At 32.8% G+C, this 16774-nt stretch overlaps 3 protein-coding genes across 5 annotated transcripts; 2 read left to right on the forward strand and 1 right to left on the reverse strand.

Annotated features, from left to right (window-relative positions):
* The first annotated feature begins 1957 nt into the window (after positions 1-1957).
* On the forward strand, positions 1958-8901 carry LOC117217628 (uncharacterized protein CG7065-like). 3 transcript variants are annotated; one of them, XM_076527572.1, is made up of 7 exons: positions 1958-2104; positions 3487-3596; positions 3973-4694; positions 4875-4978; positions 5064-5172; positions 5334-6925; positions 7106-8901. In XM_076527572.1, the coding sequence occupies exons 2-7, from the start codon at positions 3525-3527 to the stop codon at positions 8062-8064; spliced, it is 3558 nt and encodes a 1185-aa protein (XP_076383687.1). In that variant the 5' UTR covers positions 1958-2104; positions 3487-3524; the 3' UTR covers positions 8065-8901. The 3 variants fall into 3 exon arrangements, with proteins under 3 accessions (XP_076383687.1, XP_076383685.1, XP_076383686.1); XM_076527571.1 differs by adding an exon at positions 2682-2699 and having other exon boundaries at positions 1970-2104; positions 5334-8901; XM_076527570.1 differs by having other exon boundaries at positions 5334-8901.
* Positions 8902-9516: 615 nt separating this feature from the next.
* On the reverse strand, positions 9517-13847 carry Klp68D (kinesin-like protein 68D). The gene is made up of 4 exons (XM_033465372.2): positions 13348-13847; positions 12943-13253; positions 12753-12868; positions 9517-11933 (listed from the first exon to the last, which is right to left on the reverse strand). The coding sequence occupies exon 4, from the start codon at positions 11909-11911 to the stop codon at positions 9734-9736; it is 2178 nt and encodes a 725-aa protein (XP_033321263.1). The 5' UTR covers positions 11912-11933; positions 12753-12868; positions 12943-13253; positions 13348-13847; the 3' UTR covers positions 9517-9733.
* Positions 13848-13940: 93 nt separating this feature from the next.
* LOC117217630 (PAT complex subunit CCDC47) lies at positions 13941-16386 on the forward strand. Its single transcript, XM_033465374.2, has 4 exons — positions 13941-14099; positions 14375-15368; positions 15449-15620; positions 15692-16386. Exons 2-4 carry the CDS (start codon positions 14380-14382, stop codon positions 15929-15931), a joined length of 1401 nt encoding a protein of 466 aa, XP_033321265.1. The 5' UTR covers positions 13941-14099; positions 14375-14379; the 3' UTR covers positions 15932-16386.
* Positions 16387-16774: the final 388 nt, after the last annotated feature.

Consider the following 16774-nt stretch of genomic DNA (forward strand, 5'->3'; position numbering starts at 1 on the left):
GATATGGGCAAATGATTTTTTTATCAAAGGACATGTGTGCCAGCATGGATATGGTCCTTCCATTTTTCTTGGCGACCATTATGATGAATAAACTTAGAAGGGAGGTATTTCCTGTATAGAAAATTAGAGGGCTTGGATTTTCCGAGATATTTAAAATTGTCAAATGTGAGAATCGTTAAAATGGCTCGTCCGAATGCGGTGCTAGATAAAATATTGCATGTATATGTAATATGTATACAGAGTTCGTCCGTCCTTCCGCATCCCACGTCTAAGGCAAGGGCCCGGTAGGGATAGCCTTACTGATAGCAGGTTCCGGACGAAACGTCTCCCTCTCCTTTATTCCCAAACACAGTCACGTTAGCCACCACCAAATATTTCAATAAATATTTCATGTTCTTAAACTTGCAACAGCGGGCTATCTCAAGTATTACATCTCAAGAATAACTATTACAGAAAGGAAATAATTAGAAAACTGTAGAGAAAAAATGTACATATTTTTATCTTCAATCAAAATAAGTTTTTCAAAACATGTATATCAATTTAAATAATTCATAATTTTCATCTAATATCTATTATATATTTATTTAATAATATTTCCATTAGATGAACGTTTGAAATAGTATTCTCACATTAATATGTTCGTCAATAAAATAATTAAAATACATATTGCAAATACATGTAAAATTAAATAAATATTTCAAATGATGTTCCTATTAATTTTTTAAGTTAAACAATGTAAAACAGTTCAGAAAAATAATATCTGGAAATATTTCTATTTTTCGTTTCAATTAATATTTTATCTAGCACCGCATTTGAATGAGCCATTTTAACGATTCTCACATTTCACAACATTAAATATCTCGGAAAATCCAAGCTATCTAATTTTCTATACAGAAAATGTATTTTAAGTTTATCGTCGCTTTAGAAAACGATAAAATTAATAAAATGTATTTGTAATTGTGATTAGAAACAGCATTTAAAGATCAACATTTTATAAATTCTATTTTTCCTAAAAAAGCATGCTTGCTCTTTGTATCGATACTCTGAAGAACCTATGTATGTACTTCATGTTATCTTCCCGATTTATTTTTTTTAATTAAATAATATTTGCTTATATACTGTGAATATATCTTAGACTGAGAAACATTGTTTATAATTTATGAAAAAATGTATGTTCAACGAAATATATTGAATCGTGTAAGTTTTCCATAATTGACGAAGGATATCTTAAAAGAAAGGAAGATGTTTCGTCCCCGGGACTCGTTAGGGGACTTATCAGTAAGGGCCCTTGCCTTATATTAATCATTATACTTCATTCAATTCAATCATTATACATACAAAGATCACTTCCCATTACATCGCTGAAAAAAAATTATTATTTTTTAAAGCGTATCTATCGCTGAAACTGCGTGAGGCGTTACGAGGCTCTAGTGACTAGAACATTGCCACTGAAGGTAAGATCGTCGATTGTTTATGTTTACGGGTTATATCGAGCAATATTTTATTTGACGTTGGTTGAAACATTGAAACACTTTTTTCAACATATTTTTGTACATATTTAACCTGTTATATTATAATTTTTATTTTACTTTGTTCTTTTAAGTTTTATTATCTATACTTCCTCCCTCTAGACAGTCTTTAACAAAGCGTGTGCAAGTATCCTGATTTTGCAATATTGTAATTTATATGTATAAATCAATGAATAAATTTTTACAAACTAATTGAAGTTGTCCTTCTTCAATCGACTATTTATAAAAATAAAGTTATGATGTAAAAGATAAAGTTATGATGTGTAAATTGATATTTGAGTTTACTTTTTGACCTTCTATGATCACATCATATGCACTTCAGACGTGATTTACTTATGTAATTGTAAATTTATTTTTGTTTTTATGACCCGGAAACAAAACATATCGGTAAGAACATTTCCTACGGCCAACGAATTACCAAGTGTGACCATGCAGGTCAGTCATGCGCAGATCTGCAGTTGAATATTTCTCTTTCGATATGGCTACCGAAAGATTTTGTTGAAAACAAAATTAAGGAATCAGAAATATTCACCGTGGAATTTGCTGAGTGGTTTACATCGCATACTGGTAACTTGGTAAGTTAACACTACCCTTTATATTTTACTTTCAAAGGTTACGATTTAGGCTTAACGTGATTCGAAAGAATAAAAGACATTTATAAAACTGGAAAAATTAATCAGAAACCAATGGATGGCCATTTGGCTAGCATCGTTTGGTTGTTAAAAACTGATGATGCGCGTGAGAACGGTTTATACTGCATATATTATACAATTCCTGCAGTCTACAAACAATCGTATAACCTTTTGGTTGCGCGTATTGCAGGTCTTTCTGTAAATGCTACTATGATTTTGTTGTTCTGTTCGCAGTATAATTTATTTAAGTAAGCACCGCTTAATAAACCCGACACACATCATTTATATGTCTTATTCATTCTCCTGCGTCAGAGTTCTAATATAGTACCTATGTTAGGTGTGTCAGTTCAAAGCAAACATGTTTTTCTTTCACGGTATACGGCTATATTTTTTCTCTTTTAAACATAAATTGCAAAGTTATTCTAATTCTTAACTTTGCGTGATATTAGTGTCTTTATATAGTGCACTATGTTTAATGTTCTGTGGTATTTGTGCATCCTGGAAACGTTATCGGATATAGGAAATTTCCTTTCTATCGGTAAGTAGCTGGGGATCGACTGTTGTACTCCAGCAAACCTATCAATATTAGTTATAAGCAGTTCTTAAATTAAAGAAGTAGAAATAATTATCAGTTAATGGTCTTAGGACATATTTATCTCATAAGCTAATGCATACGTCTAGAATTTCCTGAATGTGTAAGTATTTACATAAGAATTCAGTTATTTTATCAAACATGTTATGAAATTTCATTCAGAATATTTGTTAAAATACTGAATTTTCACATATCGATAGCATTTTTTCAGCAATATTTTACATTGCATATCATAAATGCACAACTGTTGTTATTCAAACGTAAATTTATATTTCTGTTTAATAAAAAGTTTTAATATTTTGATGGATATGACAGATGTAGACATTGTTATATATGTATACACAAACTCTTTAAATATAATAGCATGTATAATTTTAAACTGGTAAGTATACTTTAATAAAATTTGTAGTTGTAATATAATAAGCTTTGTTAAACAAAATTTTGGAGCAAGTGTACATACAATTGCTGCTGCAGGGTCGGCTTATAAATTAATATTTATTTTTAATGTCTAATTAATAATCTCATGCTCTTTATAGTTATATTATTGAAATCATTTTGTTAACGTAACACTTGTTATACAATGATAACATATCGCTATATATATTTATATATATATACAAATACATATATCATTACTTTCTTTCTGTATTTACATTCACTAATTTCTATATTACGCCTACCCTAATGCCGCATTGTGTCTTTTTTAAAATTTACAACAATTTTATATTTTCAGAAATCACTGTGAGAATTTTTCACAGACCTGGATCAGTTATGCAGAATTTTGACGATCTTGATATAGAAGGTCGTAATCCTTCCCACCTATCGGAAGCAGGCAAGGAGAAGGTAATGCACATTGAAACACATGTACGATAACATTATATTTGTAATTAAAGTTTTAGGAAACTTACAGATTAGAACTTTGTACATATTGTAATATTCATTTATTTAATATAATAATTTATATATAACAAAATTATTCCATTTATATAAATAACTTACTATTAATTATATAGTACAAGCAGAAATTTGATATATTGTTTAAATAATTTACGCTTTCTATAGTTCCATATTCTTTGTGACGAATATAGAAATTTTTTTTTATAAAATGTTATCTAATGTTTTATTGATTTCCAATATATGATGCGTTCATGTTCCACAATATGCATATTATTAAAATAGCAATTACTTGTACACTTGACAAAGTATTTGTATTCCACAGGAAGAATATGATCGAAAACGTTTAATGAGAAGCAGTGTCACTGCTGAAGATGGCACGCTTAGACCTGTGTACTCTGAAACAGAAGACGGTGATATATGGTGTCATATATGTAACATAGCTCTGTTCGGAGCTCACAAGTTACTGAATCATAATATGTGTAATCGTCATAAAATGAAATTAGATGAATGGCCATATCCAGTTTTGTTATGGTCCAAACGATCAGATATTGTGAAAACAGCACCACCGACACAGTCGGCAGCTATTGGCGATGGTTTGGCACCTGGAGAACCAGTACCACCTGGTATGGAAGACCAAATAACTAGAACAACAACGATTCAGATGAGTTTAGATCGCCATAGAAGTTCTCCTCTTGTGGGCCTTGAATATCTACTTGAACTGGTTGATAGGGATTCTTGCGAACCCAGTTATACATGTGTTTTATGTGACAAAAGGGGTGACCCTCGTACTGTTATGGCTCATATTACCAGCTATAATCATAGAATAACGTATCTAAATAGACATTTTCCTACAATTTCGCGTGCTATTACGGAACTCCCGCGTACTCCTAATTATAAACGCGGAGCTAATGAAATATCGGTGTTAGTGGCTAAGAAGATTGAAGAACGATTTGGAAGATTGCAACCACAATTGGTAGATAAGAATCAATTTGAAAAAAATAAAATGCAGTACATCAAGAGAGTCTATCAGGATTATCACTTTAGGTAAGTTGTAATTTGTTTTGATTATATTAAGCTTTATATAGTAGAGCACTGTTATGAATTGAGAATTTCAATTCACATGTTTTACAAAAGTCAATGGGTGTTATTAGACAAGGTGCGCGTCAATCGTTTTCGTTATTAATTTACGTTTCGTACAAATCAATGGCTGTTTCCTACATGCAGGGAAACACCAGAATTAACATTTATGGATGTTTACGATGTGCGATGGGTAACAAACTTTGAAGAAAAGATGGCTGAAGTAGCTGGTAATAGTGGTATAAAAAAAGGTGAGTATATAAAATCTTATATCGTTGAAGCAGGACACTTCTACTCGACTGTTGTTCTATCATATAACGATTATTTTATATTAAGATTCTCAACCTGCTGATGAGAAGTTGGATGATAAACATAAAAGTGAAGACAAGAAGCATGAAAAGTCTCCACCAAAGAAAACCGATTCAAAATCTGATACTACAAAATCGTAAGTTAACGTTTAATTAATTCAACTTTTTCAAAGATTTTTTTAGTAATTGAAAGTTTATCAAGTATTCTGATTTCAATTACAATTTCAGTATGATAAATTAATGGTTGTTTCTTAGTCTAACATAATTTCAATTAAGGTTATGTTTCATATTTTTTTAGGGGATTCAAGATTCGCATTTTCACAAGAGATAAATTAAATATTCGCAAGCCTTTAGATAAGGAAGAAGAAAATGTGAGAAAGTCTCCAAAACGGCCCTCTGATGAAACGAAGTCTCTTTCGTCCCTGTCAAGTATATCAAGTAGCCCATCACCATCACGTTCAAGATCGCGATCTCCCGTTCGTAACCGAAAAGCTAATTCAATAGACAAAAGTGGAAGGTATCGTACTAAATCGCGTTATTCACGAGATCGAACTCGTTCTGGTACACGTTCGCGATCTCGTTCGCGTTCACCAGAACCACTCAGAGAACGCGATAAGTGGGACAAATATCGTGAACAAATTAGACGTGCTGAAGAGACACTTGATCGTGCATTAAAATTTCACGAGAAGAACCCAGAAAAGCATCCATCTTACCCCGATGAATGGAAAAAGTTCTGGAATCGACGGTACAAAGAGTTGCAAGCAGAGGGAAAAGATCCTAGTAAACATGACTTCAAACCAGAATGGATAGAATTTTGGAACAAACGAATGCGCGAGATCCATAACGAACAGCTGCAACAAAGGAAAGAAGAAATTAGGAAGCGATTGGAGTTGCCAGAAGACAAGCCACCAGAAAAATGGATACCATCGAACAGACGTGACAGATCTCCACCAAAGAGAAATCGTCATCGTATAGAGAGCGATGATGAAGTAGAATATGTCGGTACAAAAACAATTAAAACGGACTATTACGATCATCATGATATGAGAGAACGCGATTACGCATATTCGTCGTATATGCGAGGAAGAGGAAATATGTACAGAAGTAATTACTACCCTCGTGGTGTTACACGTTCAAGGTCAATACACTACGCAACTCCTTACCCAGTAAAAGAAAAGTCTCCAAGTCCTATACCAGATGACATATTAACTGAAGATTTAGAAGTAGTCGGCTTATTGAGATTACTTACAGCTCTAGAAGGTCAATTGGGTTCTCTTGGACCGAAGATAGTATCTCTTCTTTCAAAAGCATTAGCCGCAGAAAAAGCAAAACCGAACTCTGCCGAAGAATTACTCTACGACGAAGAAGTGAGCGTGCTTTTCGAAACTGTTAAAGAAAAACTTAAAGGTCAATTGTTTGCCGGAATGATAGAGAAAATGGCTATAACACCAACGAAAACGGCAATCCAAAATATCGCACAGTTGTTACATAAAGCGGCAGAGAATAAAAAGAAAATGGAAGAAGAGAAGAAGAAAAAGAAAGAAATGGAGACTGCAAAATCGACAAATTATATCCAAAGAACTGTATATCCTAGGTCGGTGGAGGTAATTACACCTACGATTAAATCCGAACCAGTTAGTGTACCTGGTGTTGGTACTGTAGATAAAGTAGCCATAGCTCGACAAATAGCAGCTGCTTTGGTAGCTCAAGGTAGATCAAATGTATCTCAAGAAGAACTAGAAACTCTGATTAACGCTGTTGTTGGAATGGCTGAAGCATCCAAAAATTCCGATAAACCAGTAACAACGGCTGACTTCGTAAAAGGATTGGCTAAAAGCAATACTTCTATTTCTCAAGCTGCATCTGTTTCTGCGACGTTAACAACAGCAGGTACGGTCGATCATCAAACTTCTAAAATGGAAAGTTTGTCAGACGCAGACTTGAAATCACTTTTACAAAATTTTAAAGACTTATCCACTCAAGAACAACATGGACTGATTAATTTCTTAAAGAAGTTAGAAGCAACAGATCCTGTTCGAGTAGAAAAATTAAGAGGGTTTGTTAATTTAGGTTCTACGTCCATGTCATCGATGCCAAAAATAAAATCTCCAACACCAGAGAATACGGAAACCAGTATTAAATCGGGTAGAAGTATTTCGCCATTTTCTGTGCGAAAAGGAACTCAAAATCCTGTTGAAGAGGAAGATAAGTGGAAGCCTAAAATAGACATGTTTGCAAATGATGACGAGGAAGAACAAACTAAGAATGACAACGAAGACAAGCAAAAGGCGAAATTGGATTTATCAGATGATGACGATGATTATACATTTGAAGATATTTATAAAGCAGCAGATAAGAATGTTAGCGAAAATGAGAAGGCAAAGAAAAAGTCACGAGAATTTTCAAAATCTGTGTCAAATTCACCAAGATCTTGGACACGATCTCGATCGCATTCAAGATCACGGTCTCCAGTAAGGCCAAAGGAATTAACAAAAACAAACGATCCAAATGCAATACTAAACGAGACCAAACGATTAATCGCTCATATAATGGGAGACCTTCCAAATAAGTATGTGCCGAAGACGCACTTGCCGCTTGCGAATGAAAATGTTGAACAAAACGCATCGAAGCCATTAGATCAAATTCCTAACACGTCAACGGCCCCGCTATCAAACTTTTACAATCAAGGATACGTTCAGAATACTCAACAATCGTGTCCCCGTCCACAAGCACCTCCCCTCAGTTATCCTAACATACCCAATCAACAATTTCAAAGTTATCCTCATCAGCAAGTTTACGGCAGTAATCAGAATTATGTGGACAATGGTTACAATTATCAAGGATATGGTGGCGTAAGCAATCAGGGTCAATACAGTGGTCCACCTATAGCGTCAAATCAATATCCAAATCAACAAAACTATGGCGGATCACCCTATGGTGGACTTCCTGCGGGTCATTCTTCTAATTACCCTCAGCAGCAACCGCAACAACAATACGGAAATTACGTGCAACAACAACGTTTCTATTAAAGTGACTATCTAGCAATCGTTCATAAAAATGTATCGAAGTTTTATTGTGACTGAATCTATTTACAATTGTTACTGAACTATTTACAATTGTACTTTTCTCCTTGAACATTGCGTAAGTTTCCAGGAAAAGTTAACGTTACTAGTTCAAGGATTATTAAGATAATAATGAGCAAAGTCTTCATCAATTTTTAACCAAAATGAATACGTTTCGTAAATATATTTAAAAATTCACGAACAATTTTAGTACGGAGAAATTTCTGACGAATTTAAGATTTAACATTTGCTGTCCCTCTTTATACATAAAAAGTTTATTTTCATATCGTTTTAAAACGTCCACATGTCTCGTACATGAGATATACGAGAGGACAAAACTTAAATCTCTTAAAAATATCGCAATATGTTGTAAGTATATCATAAACGCGTGAAGTGAACGTGGATTTACGGAATGAAGTGTTGAGGCGATCGATGTGAACAGGATTAAAGTAAGTAAAAACAGAGAAAAGAATGTACTTGAAAAGAACAACTTTACTCTCATTACGATTTTGTAATGCTATGTTTTATTCAATTTTCTTAATTGATAATACGTTTATCATCTTTATAATTTAGCAGGTTCAGATGTGTGTGATAAAGCGTCAAAGGAGTCGAAAGTATCGAATATTATTTTTACAAGCACTTTTAATGTTGAAAGAAGTATATATTTATATATTTATGAATACATAAATATATTCATATATATATTCATAATATGTATATATATACATTATAGCAAGAACAATTACATGTAATTTTTCAATTAAAAAACACGTTGTAAGAGTGTATTAAATAAGTAAAGAATAACCTTTGTTTGTAAATACTTTTAAGCGTACAAGTTTTTCATATTTCAGAGAAACTATAAACACACCAAGGAACTTGTTCTTAATATTCAATAATAATAAAAATATAAATATAATTAAACTAATAATAAACTTAGTTGTATACAAAAATACGTAAACAAATCACTTTACCCTACATTTCACAATTTTCACTTTAACGAATAGCATAAAGTTAGATATACAACTGCCAGCCTTTAAAAACACGTAGCAATTTAAATTAATAGGATACTACTTCTGCTTGTTTTTTAAATTACCCTTGATTATTTGACCTGGAAGCTACATAATAATTAAGTTACTCAACAACTTCTTGAACTGTGTATTTGTATCTTTGATTATATTTCTAAATTAATAGATAATTAAATTGCACATATAGTATTATGAAGGTTCAAATGGAAATATTTGGGAATGTATAAATGTTTCAAGAACAAACTTGTTGTAATTGTTTATGTTGTATGTTGTAGTAGCAGCAGGTCTAATAATCTAAGTGTATGTATTACGTCAAATTATTGGTACTTGTTTGTAAACTAAATTATTGTGTGCTTGCACAATCGACCAAAAGTAATGAAATTTTGAATCTTAATCATATTTACTTCGTATACTTTATTAATGCAGTAATACCTCGTGGCTTCACAGTGCACATTGACTAGAGAATTATAAAGACTCCAACTGTTTTGGGCTTATCAATACACGCGTACCATCACGACAATCTATATAAATTAATAGAATACCACCCAAAGTGTAGCTTTCGCAATATATACAATTCACTTTACAGACTCAGAAGAACGCGTTACAATTTTCTACTTCGGCACGAGACCCCTCGTCTTTGGGTAAACAGGTGGCGGAATTTGTTGGATCTTCCCAACGCTCTTAGGTCGTATTTTTGCAGATTGTAATCGTGGTTTAGATCTAAGTTTCGCATTAGAAGCGTCTACGTCGATGTCGCCTTCGTCGCGAAGTGCTTCCTCAAGAACGGCTTGAATAGTGGGTGCAATGGCCGGCCCTTGATAATCCATTGTCGTTCTCGCGGGCATATCAAGATCTAAATTTAATATGCTCTCCCCTGCGTAGCGGCAACCTCTTCCCATAGCTAGGGCGATACGCGCGTATTCAGAAACCGGTCTTCGTGCACCTGGAATGGATGTAGGCCTCTTTATCGTATTTATACTGGACGGTTCTGGATCCTTCACTATCCAGCAGTCTTCCTCTTCATCGAGATGTATTCTTGATAGGATTTTATTCTTTTCTTCCTCAGGAATAAAGTTTTCTATTATAAGATACTTCAGCTTCAGCTCTTTCATCAGCTCATGTTGTGTTTGTTCCAAATCCCTTCTATCTCTATTAAAATCGTTGGTAACATCTTCAAGTTCTTGTTTCAAAACTTGTAACTTTGTGAAACATTTCCTTAGCTTCCTAGACTTTACATCCACTTCCTGTTGCAGATTCGTGTACGTTTCCTTCACTCCTAACATTGTCAGCTCTTCGTCTTCAAGTTTTTGTCGCATTTCAACTTCTCGTTTCTTTCTCTCAGCAATCTCAGCTGATTTCTGTTCTAATGCTCTTTGTTGTTCATTTGTATGATCGATTATGTTCTTACCTCCACACAACATCTTGCTCTCTAAGTCTTTAATTCTCATTATAAGAGTTTCAGTTTCTTGTTTCTCTGCTTTTAACTGTTCGGCGATAAGCTTCTTGTCAGTTCCAATCTTATTATCTTCACTTCGACTATCTTCTGCTTCAGATTCCGAGTCTGCAGTCTCATCTTCTTTCTTTTTTTTCGACTTTTTCTTTCGTCTCGGTACCATACCTTTCTGTGCTAATTTCTCCTTCAAACGTCCAATTTCTTCTTGATATTGTCTCAAGAGAGCGTCTTTTGGATCTTCGTTTATTCTTGGTTTGTTTTTGATGTTCTTTGCGCGATTCGCATATCGTAACGTTGTTAGAGTTTCATCGTAATTATAACTAGCAGGACCAATATTTGCAACCATGATAGTTTTAGAATTTCCACCTAGCGAATCCTGAAGTAATCGCGTTAGCTTTGAATCTCTGTACGGTACATGCGTAGTTTTTCCGTCCACTAAAGCAGAGATTACATTTCCTAGGGCCGATAAGCTTAGGTTAATTTTACTTGCTTCCTTTAGCCGTTCGCCGCATGCACCAGTTTTACTCTGCCTTTCACTGCCGGCTAGATCTACTAAATTTAAACGACCCACCCGGATCCCGCCGGTGTCATCGATAGATCCCATCTCAATGGTAATTAGAAATATTGCGTGCGATCGAGAACTGTGCTCATTCATATTTGTCGCACCTATAGTCCTGTTCTGGTTACCGATGTTCATCAGCTGTTGTATCTCCGCAGCGTTTTTACATACCGATGTTGAAAGATCTTTCACGAACACGCCAGTATCTGGTTTTTCCTTTAATTCGAATCGAAGGCTCTGGTCGGACTGCAATAGATCTCGTATCTCCTCTTGATAAATCTCTAAATAGCTCGCACGCACCAAGTACTGCATATTTTCAGATCTGCCTATGTGATTGAAGATGTGCTCGAATGAACGTGGAATTACACCCCGTCTATCGTAATCGCCCTTAAGACCTTCCATGGTATAAGTCTTCCCGGTACCAGTTTGTCCGTAAGCGAAAATCGTACCGTTAAAACCATCGAGTACGGAAGACACTAATGGTCTGACCGTTTCTTCATATAAATCTTGTTGGCTGGAATTCCAGTCGTAAACTGCGTCGAACGTGAAGACTTTTACATTATCACTGGATGGATCATCCCGCGGGTGACGAATCTCGACCACCCCTCTCGCTGGAAACACGTCAACTACACGTTTGTATCCACGAGCGACTTCTCTTTCGTCCATAGGTCGACATCTTACGACAACCTGGACACATTGGGTCATCACTTCCGACGATGAGGTTGACTTCATATTCTTCCTTTTCCAGGTTTTCAATTGATTGTCTGATTTCTCCATGTTGGCGATTGATTCAATTCACCTGAAAAACGAACGAAATTTTAACGCAACATTCGGACAGCAATAACAAATTTTAAAAGCCTCTACAAATATTTGTCATATGTCTTGTATGTCACTTTACTTCTGTAACTCGAAATCTGAAAAAGTCCAATCTGTACAGATTAAAAATTATTTCAATAAGTTAAAATTCTATTACTTGTCGACTGCGGTCGTCAATTGTTTATAGCCTATATGATAATGCATGTGTCTCTGTCATCAGAGAAATTTGAAGTAAAAAATTAAATTGACAACTTAAGGAATTATTTTCTTATGTCTCTATTTTCTAAGTGTCTTTTTTTTAAGGTCAGAAATAACATGTATATTACGTTTTAGAATTTTTGTTTCTTTAAACTCTCTTAATAGAAAATATTTTAACTCTTTCTTTAAGATTGAAGTTACTGATTATCAATTGTAATATGTAGGGACAAAATATCGAAATTAGTATAATATTTTTCCGTGATCATCAAATGAATAACTTGGACAATATGTATTGGTTAAAAAGAAGAAATTCTTTCAATAAACCAACATTTTTTTAACAATTCCCATCTTAACATGAAAGAAATGAAATTGAATAAAAAAAAAAATGAAAGAGAATAATCCTAGAATTTAATTTAAGATATCTTATTTTATTGTGACAAACTTAACTGTCTCTTTACTTTTTACTTTATACGCTTTTAGTTACGAGCTCTTTCAATTTTCACGTAAAAAGAAACTAAAATTGAATAGAGAAACCTTAACCAAATATTACTTGCTGCATATTTTAAGCATGATATATGTATTTCATTTTTTATGATTAACTTACCTTCTCAAGTTAACAGGCACACACAGTACAAAAGGAGTTATAAGAAAAGAACAACGATTTTTCATTGTATCTGCATATTACCCTCCTCCGCACGGTATTGATCCATTGTTAGCTTCCTAGAATTTGCACTGTCAACACCCACCCTTTCTATATCCACTTATTCGAATGATACTATTTTGAGGGTACCCACAAATCCTTGCGATAATCAGGACTCAATGCTTGATCGAGTCACCAGAACGGTATGCGATTGTGACAGAACGTTGCAAAGACCGCATCATGTTTTGACAGAATAAAGCCATTATGGTCAAGCCTGCGCAATAAATACCTCTCACTCGTTTCTACGGACATACTGAATCGATCTCTCGCTTAATCACGAAATATCTCTAGGTAAGATGGTCAGGCTGAAGTCCTTCTGCGACATTGTGTAGTAAGAAATTTACTTTATCGACGAGATGTCATTAATTCCTTTTCTTCGTGTTCGTTTTCAGAATTCTAAAATCTCTAAGAAAAAGCGTATATGTTGAGTAAAGTCTTATAAAATTAAAATTTTATATGTAAATTTAAAATTATTTATTCAACTTGTTTTTAATCTTACCATATATTATTAATGCATGTATACTTTTTATGTATATAGATAGTTTCTTTGAACTCATTTTGAAAATCAAAGACTGATAGTAGTCAAATTATATTATAAAAATAATTGTTTCCGTACAAATATTCATTTATAAGTTTGAACTGCAGTATTAAATATAATAGCATTTGAATGGTCGGCACTATCTATCATTGTTCATAACGTAATACAAAAACCTTCGCATGGTGTTACCGAGTTTGCGTAGCAATCACCATTGACAGGAAGTACTCCTGTATTTTTTAATCAAACGTATGTTAGAAATAAATATACGTCAAAATAAAGTTTTCTTATTATTTATTTACTTTTTAATACCTAGTTATATCTTTTTATACACGTATAGTATGTTTGGATTGGAATTATGTCAAACAGCTTGTATTTTAATTTAAAATGTATTTATGTGAATGAAGTTGTATACGTTACTATTTCGTTAAGAAATATTTTAATCATCAATAATCTCTTCATATAGCATATTTTAAAAATTATAAATTAACTTGTAACAAGACTGACTTGGATATTATAAATTTTATCTTTCTTATTTAGAAAACTAAACTTTTGTCGGAGGAAATGACGTTTAACCCGTGGCTACTTTCATACTATGCAAGTCACCTCGAAAGAGTGTTGTAACAGTATTATTTATTGGAAAGACTGTTCTGTTTAATTGATAACTGAAATCAATGTCGAAAAAGTGGAAGTATTTCATCTAAATTTACCATAATGTTAGTATAAGACAGTAAACCAATAAAAATAGACATTTAATATATAAATTAAAGAAATAAAAACTTCTTAAGAGTGTTCGATATTTTACTTAACATGAGTTGAAAATAGTTTTCATGCAAGATTAAATAATGATATTTATACACTGGTCCTATTAAATGAAGTAATGAAATTGTGTTGATTGCTTTATTATAAATTATAGATACATATGTTAATTTTTAGATTTTAAATTGTTATCATTGTGGCAAACTAATTATTTGTTGTTATTTTGTTTCAGACAAAATGAGATTGTGGTTAGTAGTAATTCATATCGTCTTGGTGGCAACGAATATATGGGTCACAGCACATTTCCATGAAGAACTTCCTGAAGATAATGAATTCGCAGAATTTGAAGACTTCGAAGAAGAAAAACCAACACAGTCAATTAACGATCGTGTAGTAGAACATGTTAAAGAATCAAATATTAATCAAGATTTTGATGAAGATGATGTATTAATAGTTGATAGTGATAACGAATTTGATCACTTCGATGAAGAAGAGTTTGAAGGAGTAGATGCTGCTGGTGGAAACACAGGCTCAAAAATCAATGAACCATCAACATTAACAATTACCAAAATACCATTACATTTACGAACACGATGGGATAGTTTCTATTTAGAAATATTAATGATTATCGGATTGCTGGTATATTTTATTAATTATCTAGCAGGTCGATCGAAAAATGCACGTATAGCAGAAATGTGGCTGGTGGAACACAAACAACTTTTACTCGATAATTTTTCTCTTGTCGGAGACACAGGACGATCCAATGAAGATGCATCTGAAAATGGTTTAGTAAAAGAAAGTCAATCACATTACAGTTTATATTGTTCAGGAAGAATTGGATGTGATTCTATGCTTATTGAATTAAAACTAATTAAAAGGCAAGATTTAGTTGCAGTGTTGGCACAACTTGTACGACCTCAAAATGATCAAGCACTTATACGTATAGAATTAGCAAAAGATGAAACAGATAATTTTGTATTAGCAATAGCTACAAAACGTACTGCAATGCATTTAGTACGTGATATGGCTGATATTAGTGTGTATTGTCCAGAAAAGCGACCAGGAGAAAAATTTGGTCTTCCATCAGGATTTTACGTAATGTCTGAAATTAATGAAGCAGTATCAGCTATTTTAGATACAAGAGTTTTACAAGCATTTACAAAGTATGCGCAATATATTGATTATGTACACATCAGTGACCAATTTAGTGGCCCCAAACAACAAGAGTAAGAGTACAAAATGCATAGTAACTTCGAACTTTTTAATTTCTTTTATTATATCTATAATAACATGTTTCTAATTTTAGAGATACAACTCAATTAACAATGCCTGAAGTAAAGAGAGTTTTACTGGTGGGATTAAATATAAGTATGAAAGGTCGTACTACCAATGTAGAAGGCCAAGAAAAATTGAAAATGCTGTTACAATTAACCTTCTATTTGTTAGACAAATTACGTCGTTTCAAACTATCTAAAGAGGTTTATAATATTTCTTTTTTAAGTGTACATCTATTTTAATATGTTATTCTGTATTGTATTATTATTTCTAGTCTAAAAGCAAAGCAGACAAAAATAGACTGAAAGTAGAGGAAGCATTTTTAAAAACAACTCATGCTGCTAGAGCGGAAGCCGCAGCGCAGCGGAGAGAAGAACGTCGTAGAGCTGAAAAAGAACGTATTCTTCAAGAAGAAGATCCAGACAAGCAAAGAAGGTGGGAAGAGAAAGAACAACGAAGACTTGCTAAAAAGAGAGCACCTAGAATGAAACAGCTTAAAGTTAAAGCATTATGACCAAATCCAGTTAATTATGAAGACATTGTTAAAGCCTTTATTTAAGAGTCATGAGATACTCGATTGAACTGCCCATTCATTCATTTAGTAAAACTATATTTCAACTATATCCACCTTTTTTCGGCGTCACTCAGGGTTCATTGATCATTTCTTAATCAAGTTTTCCAAAATAAAGATAATGTATAGGTAAGTATGATATACTTAATATTCACTGTGGTGAATTAAAATCAATTTACATTTTTCTTAATTTCTCATATATGATTTTACTTCGTTTTTCTTGTTAATAATATATCAATAATGTTAAATATTTATTTTGTAATATATTTTTTAACTTTTCCGATAATTTATGTCGTGACTTGAATGTATGATCATGAAATGTGACATAGAGTCGATTCCACAAAAATTACAATATGTTATAAAAATAATATATAATTATTGCTCTCAAACCATAACAATCTTATTTGTTGCATAGTTAATTTTCAAAACCCTTCCTTTTATATTGTATTTCATTTTTAAATTGTAACTAAAAAAACTAATTAATTTTTTATACAGATTTGTTGGACTTTATTAATCGACTTCTAAATATTGTAGATTATATTTCTACGTTAATTTTATTTAAATACTTATATTTATACTTAAAATAACAGATTTAAATATGAAAAATTAAAATGTTGATACGAAATATATTACGAAGCGTATGCAAAAATTTTCGAATATCAAAACATACTAACTTTTGTATAAATGCAGCATTATATATATAGATTTGTATTTACTTACATATTTATTTTTAAACATTATACATCTATTTATTTGCAAACATGTATCATCAATGCAACACTGACG

This window comes from Megalopta genalis, unplaced genomic scaffold, assembly GCF_051020955.1.
Source record: "Megalopta genalis isolate 19385.01 unplaced genomic scaffold, iyMegGena1_principal scaffold0026, whole genome shotgun sequence".
In the NCBI taxonomy this organism is placed as follows: domain Eukaryota; kingdom Metazoa; phylum Arthropoda; class Insecta; order Hymenoptera; family Halictidae; genus Megalopta; species Megalopta genalis.

Excerpts from the sequence above, each read along its gene's own strand:
- Klp68D (XM_033465372.2), bottom strand. The coding sequence starts at position 11,911 with ATGGAGAAATCAGACAATCAATTGAAAACCTGGAAAAGGAAGAATATG.
- LOC117217630 (XM_033465374.2), top strand. The coding sequence starts at position 14,380 with ATGAGATTGTGGTTAGTAGTAATTCATATCGTCTTGGTGGCAACGAAT. Across the intron at positions 15,369-15,448 it reads AGTGGCCCCAAACAACAAGA|AGATACAACTCAATTAACAA; the intron begins GTAAGAGTACAA and ends TTCTAATTTTAG. Across the intron at positions 15,621-15,691 it reads GTTTCAAACTATCTAAAGAG|TCTAAAAGCAAAGCAGACAA; the intron begins GTTTATAATATT and ends TATTATTTCTAG.
- LOC117217628 (XM_076527570.1), top strand. The coding sequence starts at position 3,525 with ATGCAGAATTTTGACGATCTTGATATAGAAGGTCGTAATCCTTCCCAC. Across the intron at positions 3,597-3,972 it reads CGGAAGCAGGCAAGGAGAAG|GAAGAATATGATCGAAAACG; the intron begins GTAATGCACATT and ends TGTATTCCACAG. Across the intron at positions 4,695-4,874 it reads TATCAGGATTATCACTTTAG|GGAAACACCAGAATTAACAT; the intron begins GTAAGTTGTAAT and ends TCCTACATGCAG.